This window comes from Anguilla anguilla, chromosome 6 (assembly GCF_013347855.1).
Source record: "Anguilla anguilla isolate fAngAng1 chromosome 6, fAngAng1.pri, whole genome shotgun sequence".
NCBI classification, from domain to species: domain Eukaryota; kingdom Metazoa; phylum Chordata; class Actinopteri; order Anguilliformes; family Anguillidae; genus Anguilla; species Anguilla anguilla.
In genome coordinates, this window is record NC_049206.1 from 27,302,487 (window position 1) to 27,323,155 (window position 20,669).

A 20,669-nucleotide genomic window follows, 5' to 3' on the forward strand; every position below is an offset into this window, starting at 1 on the left:
AAGAAAAACTAGGAAATGATCAATGACACAGGGTTCGCTGTAATATGGTTCAGTAGGTATGTGTGCAGAACGTCATGCTTTCACCAAAAATATTAACTTAGGCTGAGGCCATCACTCAGAAAGATGATTCAGAGGGCCTTACCTTTACTGTGATCAAACTGGAATGCTTTCCTTGAAAAATTTCTACAAATACTTCAAATTTATTTCAAATATGTTGAATACTGCAACCCTAATTTCACAAGAAAATGTATAAATTGGTAAACATTTTCATATTATTTGAGTTTTTATTACTTTTGTCTTGTCGGACAAAAGTAATAAAGCAATGCAGCACTTCTTTCTGTTCTTTCTCTTCCTTCAGAGAAGCAGAGAAAGAAAAAAAAAGAGCTCCTTAATCAAATGCTCACAGGCAGCTTGGCCTCTTGCCAGACGCAGTTCTAATCGAGTTTGTAAAAAATATGGCACCCAAGAAACGATGGTATTCCGCATAACTTTGTTAAAATATTGACTATTTAAAATTGAATTCCAAAAAAAAAAAACACTTCCATTACACTGATACATGGGCACGCAGCCAACTTTTCCTGTGGCAGGACACTTTAAATTGATTAGGGTGAGTAATGTAGAGCATGATTTATGGATCCTCTGTAGTATAAGAATTCCACCAGGACCAAATGATGGTGGCTTTCCAGTGTCATTTGTGAGATTGGTGAGTCACTCCAGGTGCACATTTCTGCATGCCTGGCAGACATTGAGGCTCCACCCACAACCTGAAGCTCAACCTAGGGAATATGAAGCTCCTCTTTCTCTCTGTAAATGGTTTGTCCCAAGAATTAATTACATGTTACATGTACCCCCATCCCAGCACTTTTTGTAATTTGAATTTTCGTCCTATTATTGTAGCTTGTTCTTCCCCCTAGTTTGACTTATGTTAGATCAGAATAATGTTCACTGCCTGAACTGAACTGTGTTCTTGGCTTTAAATAACTGTACGAAATGAGTATTGTACCTTATCGAACCTGACCATGATATGCACATTCGTACATCACTTTGGATAAAAGTGTCTGCTAAATAAATGTAATGTAATTCTGTTGCCATTCCATAAAAAAATGTATACCACTAGTTCCGGGATAGGGGATGACTAACGTAATTACGAAAATAACGTTATTTATCTTAGATAAACATTGGATCGTGTGCCCCCCCCCCCCCCTTCCTAATGGTTGTGGCCCTAAACAGCTGCATAGAGCATTTATGCCACGGGCCGGCCCTGTTGGTACCTTGAATGGCAGCCTTTCACCGTTGGTGTGTGTGTGTCTGTGTGAATGGGTGAATGAGAAGTATCAATTGTAAAGCGCTTTGGATAAAAGCGCTATATAAACGCAGGATCCATCTACCATGTGCAAATTAGTGATATTATTTACTATTTTGTCAATTATAATTTGGAAGCAAGCTAAATTATTCAGAAGTTGTTCTGAGTGTGTGTATTTGACTATAGTAGATTGGTCACACTTGTTACATTTTTTCCACATATCTTTCACAATGTTTTTTCAATTTGATAGTCGTTATACCTGAGTGAGCTAGACTAAGAGCTTAATTTTCATTAACTGAACAGGTAGGCTGTGGATAGGAGTTGATAGGGTCATGTGATGGAAGTAAATAAAGACTTAGAGGCTCATGGAGGTACAAGTTGCCTTTGAAGCTTGTCTCAATTCAGGATACTATTGAAGCACCTCTGAAAACATTGCCTTTGAAGGACAGTGACTAATCAGGTGGTAAGGCAGCAAGGCAGCTTCCTTTTGTTTGAGACACAGCCAGTGTGTGAACATTGCTGTCATGTCAACACGTGTGATCAAAGATGGCTCTTACTGACACTGTAGCCCCAATAAGCTACACCATCAAGGCAATTACTTCCCTCTCAAGGCCCAGCACTCCAGAACACAATGTTCCTTGGGTCTTAAGACATTTTAAAAGGACACCAGGAACCAAGATGGATTGGGAATGCTTACCCAAACTTTCTGGGTGTGCTGGGTACAAAAAGAAAAATTGGCTGGATGTATACCTGCTTGTGTATGTATATCAGATCACAGTAAATGTGCTGTGGAATCTACAGTATATACCCTCTGTGGGGTGTGTATACCTGGTCTGGAGTGTGTGTGTGTGTGTGTGTGTGTGTGTGTGTGTGTGTGTCTTCTTGTTTGCAGTGGAACGCAGTGAAAATGGCAGACAAATGAATAGACCGTTTCCTGCAGTCTCAGTCAGCACACAGGTCATTTCCCTTTGTGTGACCTGATCATACCAGACAATTAACCAAATTTGTGAACAAATCAGGAGGCCACTGAACTGAACCACCTGGTAAGGTGGACACCCGGTGCTAATTAATCACCTGGTCTGACAACATGAGCATCACTATCACTGGCCCACAAAGAGGCACACACATTCTTATACTGAAGGCTTGGAACCAGAAAGATGCGAGTACCATTTTGGATGAATACAATCAATATGTCAAATGAAAGCTCTTGAGGAGCTTTATATACTGCCAAAGGGATGCACCTGAATTGGTGACCTGTATTGAAACAAGAAACAAAATGACTTATTTTGAGAATGAGCATTTTAGAGCCGGAGCCAACCTTCTGTTTCTGAACAATGCATTGTGGGCACTTAAGGTAAAATGGCTGCCAAAACATCCTGTCAGGGTTCTGTTGTCTTCTGTTGTCTTCCCCCTTGTTGTTCTCTGTTGGGCCGCCAGATGGCGGTACCTCTGTTTTGTGTTCAGTTGATTGTTTTATTGTTTCTCATTATCCAATTATTAGTTGCGTTTTGTCTCGTGTTCCCCTCCCTCTCTGTGGCTTGATTGTTCATCGTGCCCTCCTGTGTCTCGTCTGCGTCTTTCTATTTAAGTCTCCCTCTCCCCGACTCAGGTGCTGGAATCTTTTGGTTTGGTTTGGTCTGTTTGCTTTGCTACCTGTTCACCTGTTGCTTGTCTGCCTGTGCCCTGCCTGCCCTGTTTTCCCTCGTTTTTTGTATTTTTTCTTGTGAGTTTTTGAAGATTTTCGTTGTTTGTAAGTTTCGCCCTGCAAGTCCCTTTGTTCCCTGTTCTGTTTATTAAAGTCTTGTTTTCCCCATTTTTTGGATTTCGATTTTTACTCTGTGTTTGGGTCCACTCCCGCACCCCCGCCTGACACATCCAAGTTGTACATGCAGAAAATAACACTTGACAGCAGAAGAGGTTTTAATTAGTTTTGTTAGAACCAGATGATCTAGAAGAGAAAGATGAAGAGTGAGGTGATCGGAGTCAAAAATCAGTCAGGGTCAGCTGTGACTGATGAAGGTAAAGTATATAATTTCTGTCAGGACCACTGTCAAAGTAGAACTTTGACAATAAGGCAATACAGTTATGTTTGGCGGTATGGCTCTGTTCTGGAGCTCTCCCACCAACCACGCAGCCCGCGTGGATAAGGCCGGGAGGCCAGCAGCCAAACCCCCCTAGAGGGGTACACACAGAACAGATCCAGCAGCAAAGCAAGTTCTTAACACATAGGGATGGAGCAATACAAATTCTTGACGCATGGGGATGGAGCTGGGGTGGTGGAGGGGATTTACGAAGCAACGTGCAGCGCTTGCATGCAGGAGGAGCAGCCGAATGAGTAGAGGGAGGCTGTTTAAGTAGACCGCCCTGTTAGTGAATGTACTGTGATAGGCGAACATCACTCAGCTGAGCCATCAGCTGATTCAGCCAGAGCGCTTGACTCTCGTGGCCTGCCAGAACTACGCAATGCTCCATTTTCCGACTGACTTTTAGTCTCATCTGGCTAATTGAAGACATGGTATGAGTGAATGGATGAACACTGCATATATACCCTCAATCACCACTTTATTATGTACATTTAACTAGTACCAGGTTAGGAACCCCTTATGCTTCCATAACATCTTGAATTATTTGCAGCATGAACTCAACAAGGTGCTGGAAACATTCTTTAGAGGTTTTGGTTCATGCCGACTTGATAGCATCATGCAGTTCCTGCATATTTTTTATTCTGCAAACCTCTTGTTCCATCTCACCCCGAAGGTCCTCTTGGATTGAGATCTGAGGACCGTGCAGGCCATTGGAGTAAACTGAAGTTACTGTCATGTTTGTGGAACCAGTTTGAGATGATGTGTGCTTTGTGACGTGTGTGTGCTTTATCCTGCTGTTAATATCCATTTGAAAAATGGTAGACTGAGGCCATAAAGGCATGCACGTGGTCAGCAACAATGCTTAGGTGTGATATGGGATTCCAGTGATGCTCAAATGGGGCCTAGTGTGTGCCACAAAACACTCCCCACACCATTACACAAGCACCAGTTTAAACAAGGCAGGATGGATCCATGAATTCATGCTGTTCATGCCAAATTTTGTTGTAGCAGAAACTAACATTCAGCTGACCAGGCAATGTATTTTAATTTATTTTTACCATATTCAGTGGTCCACATTTCATGATCATATGCTTACTGTAGCCCCATCTTTCTGTTCTTAGCTGACAGGAGTAGAACCCAGTGTGGTCTTCTGCTGCTGTAGCCCTTCCCATCAGATGTTGAACATGTACTGTACATTCTGACACGTATTGGAAAGAATAGAAATGCTGCCTTTAGCACCACGTGCCTCCATGCAGTCAACATATTACCACTCTCCACAATTGACAGTGGATACTAAGTAGAGAAGTGGCAAACTGTCCCCCAGATGGCTACTACACCCTTGTGAGTGGCAAGAAGGAACAACCCATACCATATACATGAACTCATACATAATGCCTTCCTCGATATCAAGTTCCTTTCCAACCACATGCTCAAAAACAGGGGAAGATGAGGAGAGACAAGCAGTCAATTGGCAGAACACTAAATGTTTTGCTACTGTATGTGAAAGGCACGAAATACAATCTTTAAGTACAAATTCTCTGACCCAGTATTTCGAAAACTGAAGGCGGCATCACAAGCAGCTAGAGGCAGTTGCTCTGTTACCAAACCCACCTCAATCTACAAAAGTCCTCCTCGAATTAATGCCTTGAAAAGATTTTCTTGCTTTATGCAACGATAGAATTCTGCATACGACTGAGAGATACTCCTAAGAGGGTTTGGACATGCCCCACGAATAGTCACTAAACAACTTGAATTAAAGGGGAATTACACTTTATAACACTTCTGCTTCTCATGACTGATGTTGTCCTTCTAATGAATGTGTCGCCCTTCATTTTTCGATTAGTTATGTCATTATGTTAATATTTTAGCAGTTTTGTTGTTTTCCTTTACAAATGCAGGAAGTAGACCCAGGCAGTTTAGTGTCGAACTCGAGGATGCATATCATTGCGCGACTTCTGATGTGGGTGTACCTGCAGACAATAACATTAGGTTGGTCGTAAAAATAGTGTTGTATGACTACTAGCTAGTGAAACCAAAAATGTCTGAGTACGAAGGAGATTTTGATTTTGATCATGGGATTGTTGTGCCCTATCGATTCGAGCCGGAATACACCGAAGAGCTGGATAATTTGCAGGCTGACCGTGCGAGAGAGTCAGGAGCGGGCCGAGATTGAGGAACCACAGGCTATTCCCAGGACAAACGTCAACTGGTGGTAGACATCCTATGTATCACAGACAAATCGCAATAGGTACTATGCGGGCTGGCTAATGCTACCTCGAGCGGTTCGACCAACGATGGGAAAATGGTGGGTACAGCTCCAGGCTTCTGACTGTCGCCTTGGTAGTCGGTGCCTTCAAAGTAGTCGCTCCATACCCTTAGTTCTCCTTTGCGAACTTCTTCGGCTGTTATGTTGGGGTGTCTGATTACACCCAGCCATGTCTGACACAAACAAAGTTGCATTGCGTGGAAAACTATAAAAATGTGCTTTCAAGGCAAGTTTAACGGGGGCATTATAACAACCGGTTACAATGCACCTCATTACACCAATATCTCATTAAACAAAAGCAAGCAGACGTTAGTTTGTTCGATTTCGCCAAGTTAACGGAATGTTTTGCTTCGCCAGAAACCAGAAACCGTACTACAATGTGGACTTGCGCTAAAAAAAAAAAATAAAAAAAAAAAGTCTTTGTTTCTAACGTTAGACATTTAAAATGAAATAACTAATCAAAATGAAGGGCGACATTCATTAGAAGGACAATATCAGTCATGAGAAGCAGAAGTGTTATGAAGTGTAATTCCCCTTTAAACCGAATGGAAATCAAAAGTGAAACATTCAGAAAAAATATGGAAAATGCATCGGACGGATTTACTTAAATTAAATGTATTGATGAGGGATCAATGTGAAATGAAGTGTACAGAATTGCACCTTTTATTCAATCTCTAATTTGTATGCATTTACATAAAATAATTGAAAATGAAATTTAAGTCTTGATAAGAGATAATACTGCAAGTACGTACAACTATGCATTTTATATATTTAATGAATATATTTTATGTGAAAATACGACCTAATGATTTTAGTGAACATGAATTTTAGATTGAAGAAATGACCATTTGGAGTGGGTTGCATTTTGTGTGTGCGCGTATGTGTGGATGCAAATGCTCACACACTTGTGAATTTGTTCACCTGTATTCATGTGTGTCCTTGTCCCGGTGTGCATTTGCGTATAGGCCTGTTTGTGTACTGGGATGTGTGCGAGTGTTTGTATAGATGTGCAAGAGGAGTAGAGGAACAGAAAGGATCAGCTCTCTGCATGTGGAGGGTCACGGCCTGTAGAAATGCATTAGGCCTGCTTCACTGGAGCACATCTATTTTGCAGCTTTTTGTATTGTTCAGCTCCACCTTAACATATTGATTCTACCTTTTTCTATCTCTCTATCCTTCTCACAATCCAATTTCCATTTTGCTTTATTGGCATGTCATATTTCGTGTTCTTTTTATTTGAATTTGTTTGTCTTTCAACATCAACCCACATTTGAGAAAAAAAAAAATGCTGCCCAAATTTTTTCCAAGCATTTTCATGTATATAATCTGGTTAGCTGTTTCTTACACAGTATATCAACATGCACTGCATTTAGTATTTCCCTTATTTTTTCTTCATTTTTATTATTTAAATACACAGCAACTTGTGTGTATTGTGTAAATACCCTCACAGTTGAATTTGAATGAGAAGAGAAACAGTAAGACCTAATTAGATCACATTGTGTGATCTAACAGTTAAATGTTTTAGTATTACTATATATTAGTGTTAGTATTTATATCAGTATTACTATTAGAATTGTTATATACTTATTAATATTAGCATTTACAGTGATTCACAGTAATTTTCTCTCTTCAGAAGAACAGCACTTACAAGTCATTTATATAGTGCTTTATGAGATTTATATGAACATTGCAAATGTGAACAGTCAGAATCTTTTAAGAACAAACCACAATAGGGTTATGTCTGGAGACTAAGATGTCCACTGCAAAACAAGAAATTTGAGGTTGGTTAACAATTTTGTGGCAGATTTTCACGTGCGCTTGGGTTCATTGTCTGGCTAAAATATCATTTTGTGGCCAAGATTGAGCTTCCTTTCAGAGGGAACCAGATTGTTGTTTGGGAACCAAAATGTTTTTGTACTTGAAGTTCATGATTCCAATCTTAACGGTTTCCACAGATTCCCCACATTTCAGCTTTGGTACAGGTATGGTATTCTTTTCAACATAAGCATCTTTCTTCCAATGCCAAGCTCCGGATGTGCGTGCGTTTCATCTGACCAGAATACTTGGTCCCAATCACAAAATTCAGCATACAGACTTCCTTTAGTAGAATTTTTTTTAAATTACATTTTTTTCTGGCAACTTTCCAAAGAGCCTATTGCCACGGTGGTGGTGTCTATAATAGGTTTGGCGACTTTGTCACCAAGATGCAACCATGTTTTGAAGATCTCAAATTTTTTTTTTAATTTTTTTAATTTTTTTTATTTATTTATTATTATTATTTTTTTTTTTTTACAAACAGTTTTCTCACCTGCATTTCAATCATCAGTCAGTAGAGCTTTCTGTGATCACACTTCTTAAATAATTATAGCATTACAACTCCCCTGACATCCATGTGAGGGAGGGGAAGTGTGAAGACCAGACGCAACCAAACAGGAGATCTACAAGTTACCAAGGGCACTCTAACCACTAAGTCTCGTGAGACGAAAATAAGAAGGGGGTGCTATACTCCTGAGGGACGCATCCCAAATAATGAATAAACCCCTAAACAGGTAACTGAGGAAGGAGGAGTATAAAAATGAAAGGAACAGGGAAACGAGAAGTAAAGAACTACAACAGACTTCGAACCGAAGCTGAGAAAGAAAATCTCTTTTCACAAACAGAAGACGTTCTGAGGCCAACTAAAACCAGGGGAAGACTAGTTAGTAAGAGGCGGAAAGATTGTGCCCCGAAGGTGGCACAATAACCCCTAAAAACCACCAACATCAGAATCTTGACAATTACCGTCCTAATACCTTTTTCCCAAAAAAAAAAAAAAACTGAAGTCTGAATTCTTTGTTGGTTCCTAAAATACTTATACCTTGCTCAGAAAAAAGTCAGGGAACTGGCTAGAGTGAAACACGTTACACTCAAGCACCGTTCCACTGCCTACTGATGCTTTAAATACCCAGCCACAGGTGTGGCTGGTAATCAGCAGAAGATGTGAGCAACCACAGGTGAAACAGATCACCATGGAAATCCTGCAGGAATGCAAGGAATGTTAGGGCGGGAACAATCGTCCCACAGAAACTAAAAATAACGATTAGCCGAGTGGCTAATCTGTGAGCTCGAAACTAATCGTCCCCAAACACCAAAATAACGATTAGCCGAGTGGCTAATCTGAATGCTAACAACTGAGCCGGTGCAGGCACGGAAAAATGATCTACCCTGCACAGAAACCGTGACAATCCAGACATCAATTGCCACAAAACAATGATTGACAACATTTCTACACTGTAACATGTTGCATTCAGTGTCAATTAAAACCATAAAAACATGGCAATAGCATACTTTATAGTGTTGTACTACATTTGTCACACACATAAAATGTGCAATTATACCATCTGCAAATAAATTTACTAGCAGGATCAGGCTTATAAAAACAGACACTCAACACACTGTGCGAATGAACTTGTTAAATTCATTTATTTCAGAACAAAGTGGGACAGCCCAACCTCCTTTTGTATTTTTGCTTTATTCATACAGGTAGAAAGCAGAGAAGGTAACGTAGAGAGGGGGCCACAGCTGAGAAAATGCCATGATGGCAATTTAACCCCCTTGGCTCGAGAGTCAGCTGCCCTTTTCACATGGATGGTGTTGGCTGCAACCGTAATTATCCAAATCCCATTGCAGGCTTCTTTCGCAAATAATCTATAATTAATGTGTGCAGAGTTGCTTGGGGTCAAAATCTCTAACAACATCTAGGAATTTCTTGTGTGCTGGTTAAATAAATACAATTTCTTCAGGATTGTAATATGTAGTCAGTTTCTCCACAACTTCTATAATAATATTTAACTAATGATTGTTTTGAATGCACTTTGCATCAGCTGTGCCAATGTTCAGTATTCATTTTTAGTTTTTCACTCTTATTCTACGCTTCATGTATTCACATTTCTCTACTCTCAATCCAGGGGGTCATTACAATAAGGCTTTTGCCAAGTTTTGCAGCTAACCTGACCTGTGTCCCTAAACGTTTGTTCCAAGACAACTCCCTGAGCTATGTCAGCACAGCAGTATTTGGTGAGATGTCCATCTCAAGGCCCCAACAACTGAAATTAATTTGGTACCAGGAGATTTTCTGTCTCCATGAAGACGTGAAGAATAATTTGTTGTATCCAGGATATTTATTAGACTAACACATATTCCAAGTTTGTCTTTTTCTGGTCCAGTTCAGGGCCATAATTGAGTCATATTCCTCTGACCTGCATGGCCTTTTTAATGCACAGCCAACATGATCCCAGATGACAAGCAGTACATTTATGAAATAAAAAAAATCACTGCAGTAGCTGACAGCATCACCTGAGTGATTTTAGTCAGTAACAGCAAAGGTGGGGATTGCATTTACTTTTGTGTTAAAGATTCATCAATAACTTTGGCCAGACAATATTTACTTATGGCTTGGTTAAGCATTACTGCAGCAGCTTGGTGTAGCATGGTGCATGGGTTAAAGTTGGTATTTAATTCTCACCTGTCTCGAAGCAGTAGAAACCATCTTGCAAGGGAGACTGACCTTGTATAAGAGCCACATTTTCAGGAAACTAACCAGCCTGTTTCATATGATTATGTGTATTTAGAGCTCTTTCTGTTGCTCTGATTGGGCAGTTCCATCCAGCTTGTCCCATGGCCACTCTCAACAGAGCAGTTGATCGCTGAGGTTGTCGCTGTACCTTACATTCAGATATTGTTCATTGCTGCAATTATGAAAAAGGTTTCCCAAACTGGAAGGCATACAATGGCATTTCAACACTGTATCTGTGTAATGTGTTTGAGTGAATGGCTTGAATTGTATTAAATGCAGGGTATGACCTTTAGCGCCAAGAAATTATATTGAGGTGAAGTTTGTTTAGCGGGAATGACACAGTCAGCCATGTTAAAATATCATTTGACAGCAATGGGTTGGAGTCAGCTCTTTTTTTCATTTCCCTGCCGTTCAATCCATCCCACTGCTGTCACCACAGGAGAGCACACAATCTATCAAGGGATCGAGACGCATTCCTTTCACCTGCATGGCTTCTTTAATGAACAGCCAACATGATCCTGGGTGACAAGCAGGAAATAGATGTAATAAAGATTGTGTCTGAATGCTCTTTGCTTCTCTGATATATTGCCCTGCTGTACAACGGCTATGAGCGCCACCTCAAGATTTGATTTCACATTGACAGCCATAGAGCTAAAACACAAGTGTACGGTTATGTGATGTTGGTCAATAGAAGCAGGGTTGGGTTATGTAAGTCAGTCGAAGCAAAGATTAAGTTTGTGACTTCAGTCAGCAAGGGCAGAGGAACAGTATATGATTTCAGACAGTAAGTGCAGAGACAGAGTATATGATTTCAGACAGTAAGAGCAGAGGTACAGCATATGATTTCAGACGGTAAGAGCAGAGGTACAGCATATGATTTCAGATAGTAAAAGCTGAGCTGAGCCTGTGTGGCAGTATGCGAGCATGGGATCACAGAGAGCAGCAGTGGAGATACAACTATTTTAACAATTTTAAAATCTCCACTCTTAAATTGAATTGAAGTGTCTGTCAGTCTGATGTTTCAAAAACATGCATCTTCAATGCATTATGTCTGTATTTTGGTTTAAGAAAAACATGTAAACAGTATTTATTCTACTTTTACACATACTTTGCTTTCAGTATGTAAAGTATCTCATAAAAAACACGTTTTCAACGTACAAAAATGCCAAGTTACTCACACATACAAGACATATACCGTCTATAACTCATTCATTCAGACTGCCAAAATCCAGACCTGCCAATTGGCCCTGTGTTTTGTAATCTTACCATTTTACAATGTCATGCAAACTTTGTGTCAGATCAAAGTGTCAAATATTTCGAATTGCCTCATGGAACACATTGAAATTCATGTAGAAAACTGCTGGTGAGTAACTACAGGAAGCATATTTCTCCAGAAAACATATGCTTATACTTGCTTCTGAACTGAATTTGAGTAAATGTACAAGTTATTGTATATTTGCTACGTACAATAAATACTGCATATAAAATACATATTGTACATACATACATAGAGAACTTCTTTATCCCCATGGGGACATTTTCCTCGCAGCATGTTGCATTCACATGTACGAACAGACATTTATACCAAGAAACATACACTCATTCACGCAACAGAAAGGCTGGGCAGCGAAATACATACATACCAATACAAATTGGACATATAGACGCCTATTCAATCAATCTTGACTGTGAGAAAGCCATCCACACATATGTTTGGCCTGTCCATGTACTGCATGCTTATACACAGGGCCAAGTGACTTGAAAGAATTGAGTAAATATTGGGTAGCATTGCTTTGGAATACATCTTATTTAATTTTGGCGAGGCAAGATAGCCTATATTGTTTGTAGTACCGTAACTTGGCGTCATTTTGATATCAATCCTTTTAATGGCAGGTCTGGATTTTGGCAATCTGAATGAATGAGTTATAGACGGTGTATGTCTTGTATGTGTGAGTAACTTGGCATTTTTGTATCATTTCTTTTTGCAAAGCGTTTTATTATGAGAGTGAGAAATGCGAAGAGACCCTGTAAGAAACGGTTGTGGATTATGGCTATCCTTGTGTGAATTTGTACAGTCTGATGAGTGTGTACCGTTTAGCAGTTTCGGTTTGCTATATATGTAAAACAGTGGCTGTGACAAAGGGTGCGGTGGCATAAGTGTAAACGCATCAGAAACGCAGGTGAAATACAGCCAGTGTATGTACTCACGGATTTGACGGCCATCCAACGAGCCTTGATTGACAAAAGAATCAGCAAGCCCGTAGAATTAGAGCTCCCTAGGTCGCAATTTGTGTACCCTTCTGTCCTGCTCCGTTGTCTGTTATTTCGTGGGAATGCACTTTTAGTGTTTGTAAGGTTTATAAGGCATTTTGATAGGCTCATCTGCAGGTAGGAATCCTCTTCGCTGTTTTGCTAAGCTAGAACCGGAAAACTTGATAGTGGAGAATAGGAGCAGATGCATATGTCCTAGCAGGCTTTGCATATGAGAAAATAACAACAGTGTGAGAGAAATTAGGAGAAATGATGAAATTGCGTAGTTGAAACGATATATTTTTAGCAGAATGGGCATGTAGGTGAAGGTTGACATGATCACAGACTATAGTGCGAAGTAAATGAAGTGACCATGAGCGAGCTTAGTTTCCTTATCGAACGGTATATATAACAGTCGGTATAAAGCATTAGTTGTTAAAGTGGAGGGTTAAATAACATGTGAAATCTATTGCACTGATGGGCTTTACTGATGTTCAGTACTAGTAGTTATAATTATGAGTGAGTCATGATTTTAAATGTAATGTTTTAATGGAGAGTTGCAGAACGTACATACGTAGTAATTGTTTGTATGTGCCTAGATAGAGAACAGGGCGAGGTAACGTGAATGTAGAAACGTGGCGTTTGCTGATAAGAAGGTTTTGTACGGTAGCCAAGTGAAAAAATATAGTTAGTAGAAATGGCACAGTGGTGAATTGGTGTAACTTTTTAATAAAAGGAATACATTTGCCATCATGAAATGCATATGGGTGGCCGTGAGTGAGTTTTGGTAAAGCAAATATAAGCGTAAGAAAATGTTAGTGTAAAAGAGGAAATTATCTGCCTGAGGGCGAGGCAGGATTCAATCCTTCAACCGGAGGTTTACCAGTCTGTGACTTTGTCAGTGCAGCACCATGACAGCTATGCAATGCGTGAAATATCATTAGCAAACCTATCCATGGTTTTAAAGAAGAACACAGGCCAGTAAGCACAGAAGAGCTCCCGTTGAATCCATATGGCTTTGCAATATTGTAGCCGGTTAATAACTGAACGGTACGTCATAATGCAGTGTATACGTTCGGTGAACGGCGGGTAGATATGGTGCAAAAGCAATAATTGAGAAGTAGTAGACAATTATTAGTGAGGGTAAAAGCAGGTTAAAGAAACATGTTCCTAGCTGGACTTGAACCTACGACCCCATGTTCCCAAAACTGTAACCTTGCCTACTAGGCTACAGGCAGACTAGCTGTTTAAACTGGAAATGTTTCAGAGTAAAAAGGTATGGGTATTTTGCGTGTGTATGCAAGTTTTTGATTGGGTCGTGTAGGTGAAGATTTGGCTGGTGTCGGTAAAATGTCCAATGGGGAGACATTTTGTTTGTGAGATAGGCGGCAGGAAAAATAAGAATGAGAAGAAGAAGGAGAAAACGCAAAATCCCCTTAGTCTGGGGCTTTATTGTGTGGACATGTGAAGTTGTTTATGAATTTTGTCTGTTGAAATGGGGTGAGAATGTACAGAATTTAATGTTTTTAAGGGCTGAGTGTCTGTGGCTGTTGTGGTTATTTCTGTGGGGAACCCTGAAAAGTGCCAAACTCTCGGTGCTGTATAGGTATGGGGCATGCCCCCGCCAAGGCGTAACTTGGCGGGATGGCATACCTGCCATCCCTACATGCCCCCGCCAAGGCATAACTTGGCATACCTGCCATCCCAATCACACTTGGTACACGCCCACTCTCTTCTCTGCTAGCCAGTCCAGCAGTTAAAAACAAACCGCGCTTGGATTGGGAAGACACTAGACTGTTGCTGAGGAAAAGAGTTTTTTAATAAGTGGGTAAAACCAGATAAAAAGTTTGAAAGACACCATAAATGAAAACAGCTCATCTTCCTTGTTCACCCTGCACCGCTGTGTGTGGATGAGAGGCTGTTTGAACGAGAATATTGGTGAGCGAAAACTCTATTCTTCCGTTACACATAAGCCGCCTGCTACCTGCTTGGAGCTAAATGCTAGGAAATGTCTAACCTGTTGTGCTAAAATGTTTACGTAGCTATCTTAAAAATGCAGGCCATTTCATTTGGATGTTCTTTTGAGGTGTGTAGAATCAATTTCATGTGCTTTCGTGCCTTTTTTTGAGTGAAGCCTTTAAAAAATCGGCACTTAATGAGTTCGTTTCTCATGTTTTTTTTACTACGTTTTTCATTCTCCGGTGTGTGCACCGCCATTCCGTGCTGCTGCAGAGTTGTGCCACACAGAATTGGTGAGAAAATGATTTCCATTCATTGTGTTTGTTGTATTTAATTTATTTATTTCTATTTTCTATGTTTGGGAATTGTATTACAATGTTTTCTTCACTTGAAAAAACAATGCTTATGTGGATGATGTCTGTGAATGGTGATATTGTAACGTGTTACTATTTTACCCTTATTTGAATGAAGTTTAAGTTGGATTACTTAGTGTTTTATGTGATCCTGTCTATTCAAACAGGTCAGGTTTTTTGTTATGGCTGAAACCATTGAATCCTTGATGGCGAGCCGTCCCAGGAAGACAGACTTCTTCACATGAAGATCCCCTTCTTTGCTCGGATCCTGTAAAAATACAGACTGAGTCCAACCTATCTCCACCAGTGTGGTAGGACTGAACTGCACCAATGCTCGCACTGGCTCGCACAGTGCCATTGGATACCACACATTCCACTCATTGGGGTATTCTTTATGAAGTTGATGGGTGTGGGGCGAGATATTGTGTGTTTGTAATTATTGAATTGTGTGTTTGTAATTATTGAATTGTGTTAATGATACTTACCATGAGCTTGTAAATTTTGGAATTATACTTACTGTAATATTTGTTTACTTACCTTGATACAATCTGTCAAGTGTGAAGTCAGGTAGACGGGTGCACCCTGGAGTTGGAACTATTTGGTTACACTGAAATTGTTTTCTTTTAATCATTTGATTATATGCTTGTTCCATGTTCTAGTTTTTAAAAAAAATACAAGACGGCAATTTCTTTGCATAAGATCTGTGTGTGCGTGTGGTCATTGACATCCCAAAACTGCTTTGTGGACGAACCTTACTAATCATAACTGGTCCAGCATAACAAAGTCTAAAACTAATTGTGCATTGTGCACTGTTACACTAATCTAGGTTGACAATCTATGGGTCTCACCTCCACAGAAGAGATAAACCAGATGACACTAGATACCATATTGGGGGTTGGAGACCCTGCATGCCTTTCCCATTTCCCATTACTTTTAGTTTGAATGCAATCTATGGGTAGGCCAGTCCTTGCCATAAATTAGTCTGACCCCCCTTAACTTGGCATCACCCAATCAGGGCAAACAATCCATGCTGGGTAAGGTATTTAATATGGCCACAGGAAAAAATGTTGTGTTGCATTTGGTTTCGGAGCCTGAAAGAAGAAGAGTTTTCCCGTTTTTATTTTGGTGGTGGTTCCTTGGTTCTGTGTTTTTAGCTGGTTTTCTTTTCATCCTCTGGCTCTTAAATTGGAAGTGGGTGATACTTTGGCAAGGTCTGGCTTATCTGTCTCTCTCTCTTTTCTTGTATTTCCTAGTTAATTGTTAATGTTGTGTATAATGTCTTGTGTTTTGTAATTTAGAAGTAGTGTACCTGCATTCAATAAAGAATGTATAATTTAAATTTGTTAATATAATTGACTGCTTCATATTGAATTATGTCAACATAGTGGGCAAATTACCTGTGTTAATTAACATTAAACATTGAACCAACTTAAAAAGTCAAACACATTGTCCCTAATCTCCAAATCTGAAGTCCTCTGCATGACCTCCCTGGGTCAACACTCACATTTTCTCTTAAGATGGTGTTCTATGATCATATAACAGTGAAAAAAAAGGTTTTGTATTGCAACTCAGAGCTGGCATAACTGTAACATCATGTTTTTTATATAGTGCATTTCACAAACAATTTTCAAAATACGCTTCACAGGCAATCCAGGCCCAAAAGGCATAGCATATAGACACTTAAAATAACCATTTCATGATAATGTTAAGTTAAAAAATGATACAAACATTATTCTTAGTTACAGTACTTCAAAAACTCCACATTTCTTTCCACAAAATGATATTTAATTTCTGTTTTTGGTCCCAACTTGGCTAGGGCTGTATTTTGCCATAGTCTTCAGCCAATCACAATGCACTGTTACAGTAGATGTGATCAGTATGTGTGTCACATGCAATAAAACAAATATATCTTTGATGAAGAACACAGGATGAAAAGATCAGATTAACAGAGATGTATCTGTATTTTTCCAAACTGGGAGAATTTTCAGAGATGCATGGACTATATATATGCTCCAAACATGCAGAAACAATACACAATCTAAAGTTTTTGTTTTACTGTGCAAGGCAAATTCCCTTGTGGGATATTCTGTTTTTTCCACTGCATATTTATCTGTAAAAAACATAAAGTTATTATCAAAGTAAATATCAGTATTGTTACAGTCTTTCAACTTCAGCACCATGCAGGGCAATGCTGATATTCCAAGTATAGAATTCCAAGTGCCTAATGGAATACAGTGCCTAATGTTGCCTTGGCAACGAAGATGCCAATAGATGCCATTTGAAAAATTCTTTCTGCTTTGTAGAATTCCAGTAAACATTATGTTTTAAATGATCATGTGTATTATGACATCACAATGGATGTCCTTCACTATATATGCAACTCTCTGATTCAATTACACACAATTGCTATTCTTAACACTATTTGAAATATTGTATTGGTTACATTATTGGTTTAATTTATTTAATTTACTTGTATTGTTTTTCAGGAATTGTTGTTGAAAAAATATATTTATCATAGCATGTGAGCATGCCATCCAACGTGTTTTCACACTGGAGGCTGCTTATCCTACCCTTTTCCCTTTTCCCTTTGCTTTTCCTAACACCTGTGACAATTTCCAACTTCGGTAAGTTGAGGAGGGTGAATTTGAATTTGAAACCTGTGATCCTGGTTTTTTGTATGAATACTGTGGTCTACATTTCTAGAAAGTACTGTAGTTTAATAATGGGTTTTTTTATGTGGCAGTGTATATTCCTTGAAATATAAATGCCTTATGAAGCCAGAAAGAGGAACCTGAGTTGCCAGATATTGACACTGACCAGAGAGTAATGCTGAATGATATCTGTATGATGCTACTAGATGATATTGAAGGCATATATTTATTATAATACACACTTAGAGAATTATTTTCCTATCAAGATTATTGTGTGATATATAATTTACTTGTTGTTCATCTTAAATACAGCACAGCTGTCATAAATAATAATGTATTGACATAAGTATATTACATAGAAATAGGTTTTATGTTAAATAGCTAACCATCTCTCCATACTAGTTTAAGAAACCTGCCTTTCAAAAAATAACCAGAATAACAAGATTTCCTCTAAGGAAATGTACAGTACCTTGCTCGCTTATATTAAAGAGAAGCCGCTGTTCTCTGAATTGCGATTTCAGTAATATTTTGTCTGTGATCAGTATTTCTTTCATTTTTTCCCCAGTGCAAGTGCAAATTTCCCCTGTGATCTGTATGTTCTCTACGGATGGAATTCTTCAGCTGTCTGACTCGGTACATTATGCTAGTTTTTAAAGGATTTATTGTTAATTACAGCATGTATATTGTGTGATATATTGATATCACAAATACCACGTCGCCATGGGTTTTCTTCCTCGAAAAACCGTAGTGATGAAGGGTATCAATGTGCATTTTAACTGATGGGGATTGGCCTATTATGTACCCGGCTCAGGCTTTGTAAAATCATTAAAGATGATGTTGTTTTTATGAATCTTTTTCAGCTCATCGCACATCTACCAGAGGGCTGGAGAACAGGCCCTAGCTTAGGAGATACCATCCTACTCCTGCTATGGGTGTTGACAGTATGGAGGACCGGGTTAACTGTAAGCTCTTCTTTCACTGTGTCTGCTGCCTGCAAATAGTCCCAGAGCCCTTATTACCTATGGCCTTCTCCATGATTACATGATCAAAACTTGTTCAGCTACTGTAATACAGTGAGGTTTATGTCAAGGGTATTAACTATTAACTTCTCCCTTCTCCCTTCTGTTGTCCTCAGGTGAAAAACAGGATATACCAATGTAAGTTCAAAACAGTTTATTGAGCACATTAGTATATTTTTTAACACCTTACAGGATTGATTACACATGTGTCAGCACTTTAGTGAATAAGGTTTGATTTTAACCTTGGGTTTTCATTTTGTTTAGGGACTAAAAAGAAAGTAGCGAGACTTTCTGCGGAAAGAAATGCTGCCGTAAATGACATTTTAGATCTGCAGAAAAAGGTGAGTTTCAGAATCTCTTTTTTATGATTTTTTTTCTCTTTTGCTATGTTTGTTGGGAATACCTTTTACTAATAATTTCTCGCACTTGTCCATTTTAGAAAGAAGACCTTGAAGACCATTTTAAGAGGATGAGGAACACCATAACCTCCCTCATGATGGACTATTGGCTTCTTAAAGTAAATAATGAACATTATGATTTCCAATAACACTTGCTACAGCAACATCTTTATATCAGAAATACCTTCATAGCTGTGATTCTTACATTTACTTCACAACAGAAATAATAGTGTTCACCGATTAGACATTTTGTTTAATTTATTGTATACAGTGTATATTTTATAAAATTTATATAAATTTGAAAAAAAGAAACATCATAATATCTAATGACCATTTCTATTTATATAATTTACTTTTCTAAAAGGAGTCATGCAAGGCATACGAAGCGAGAACTTTGGCTTCAGAGAAGATGAATCGTGGACTGAAGATCAACCTAGAGAACAAGGTGAAAAACCTGGAAACAGAGGCAGAAATCATAAAAACCAGCCTGAAGATGACTGCCAAACGGCTGCAGCAGAGCGAGGGCTTTCTACAGCAGTAAGTTTCAAGCTTGGAGGAGAAAGTCTTTGAAGTGACAGAACAATGGTTTTATAATAATTTTTGTTGCAATGATATTGGTAAATGTAAATGTAACTGATAAGATAAGTCTTTCGCTCAGGATTAAGCCCTGCAGCATGGCAGAAGCTGTGTTCGTACTGAATTTTTTAATTTTTAGTTGTTAAAATGTGTGGTGAGGGATATATACAGTTATTGGACATAATAAAGGCATTTAAAGAATAATCTGTAAAAATAGTCTCAACACCCGGTGGTCTCTGTCTGCTGTGGTCTGTGTTTCTTAGGAAACTTGCTCAGGAGAAGATGCTTCATCAGGTCTCAGAAGAAAAACGGAACTCGGAACGTAAAGCTTCTGAACAGACCACAAAGAAAATGAACACAGACCACGAAAACCGAGAGAGTTCATACAAGAACCAGGTGAACAAGTCCAGCTAATCCAAATTCACTGTAGTACTCTTCCCATTGCATGCATCACTTGTTTATTAAGTTTTGGTTTTTGTATACACACTGAAAAGATTTGTAAACAATGCTAATCATCATGTTTCCTTTCCTTTGCTTCTCCAATTCCAGATTGAGGAACTCACAAAAATTTCGACTGACATGAAAACACTGCTACACTCTGCCAAATTTGAAAATGAGATGCTGAAGGTGAAAAGCTGAAATGGGCCTATAATTCACGAGCCAACGTTGTCAATAGCACGTTGCTAACCTTGTGATCATGTGACTCATGGCTGAAAGTGTTGCAATTTCTTGTTTCCACAATTTCATATTTAAAACAGGAATCCAGCAAGGCCTTCCAGGCAATGACCGTGAATTCGGCTAAGGAAATCCTGAGGGTCAAGACAATCGTAGAAGAGGAGCGTAGCGCGCACCACAAAGAGATGAACGCCCTCAAGACCCAGCTAAACATGGTCACCATTCAGGCGCAGGAAAAAGCGACCGCTCTACAGAAGTAAATATCAAGTAAAACTGTTGTGAAAAATTGGCTTTGACGTGACAGACATAAAAATCAATCCAGGATAATGGTGGTGTAATAATAATAGTTGTAATGATACTTATTTAAACAGACGACACACATTGTCCTTATTAAATGCAACTGATAAAACAGTCTAATCCTAGATGTGTCATGCAAAAGTCTAGAAACTGGATCTTTGTTTTGTAAACTCATAATTTATTCAAAAATTTATGGAGGATGTAACTAGCTATGGGACATAATGAGAAGTATTTGAGAGTACAGGAGTAGGAATATAATAATGATAATTATTGTGCACTCAAG

The 20,669-nt window shown here is 39.0% G+C and overlaps 1 protein-coding gene across 1 annotated transcript; it reads left to right on the forward strand.

Moving 5' to 3' along the window:
* Nucleotides 1–5,425: 5,425 nt before the first annotated feature.
* LOC118229668 (WEB family protein At4g27595, chloroplastic-like) lies at nucleotides 5,426–20,349 on the forward strand. Its single transcript, XM_035421843.1, has 7 exons — nucleotides 5,426–5,528; nucleotides 18,705–18,781; nucleotides 18,880–18,957; nucleotides 19,203–19,375; nucleotides 19,678–19,810; nucleotides 19,964–20,041; nucleotides 20,173–20,349. The coding sequence occupies exons 1-7, from the start codon at nucleotides 5,426–5,428 to the stop codon at nucleotides 20,347–20,349; spliced, it is 819 nt and encodes a 272-aa protein (XP_035277734.1).
* The last annotated feature ends 320 nt before the right edge of the window (nucleotides 20,350–20,669 follow it).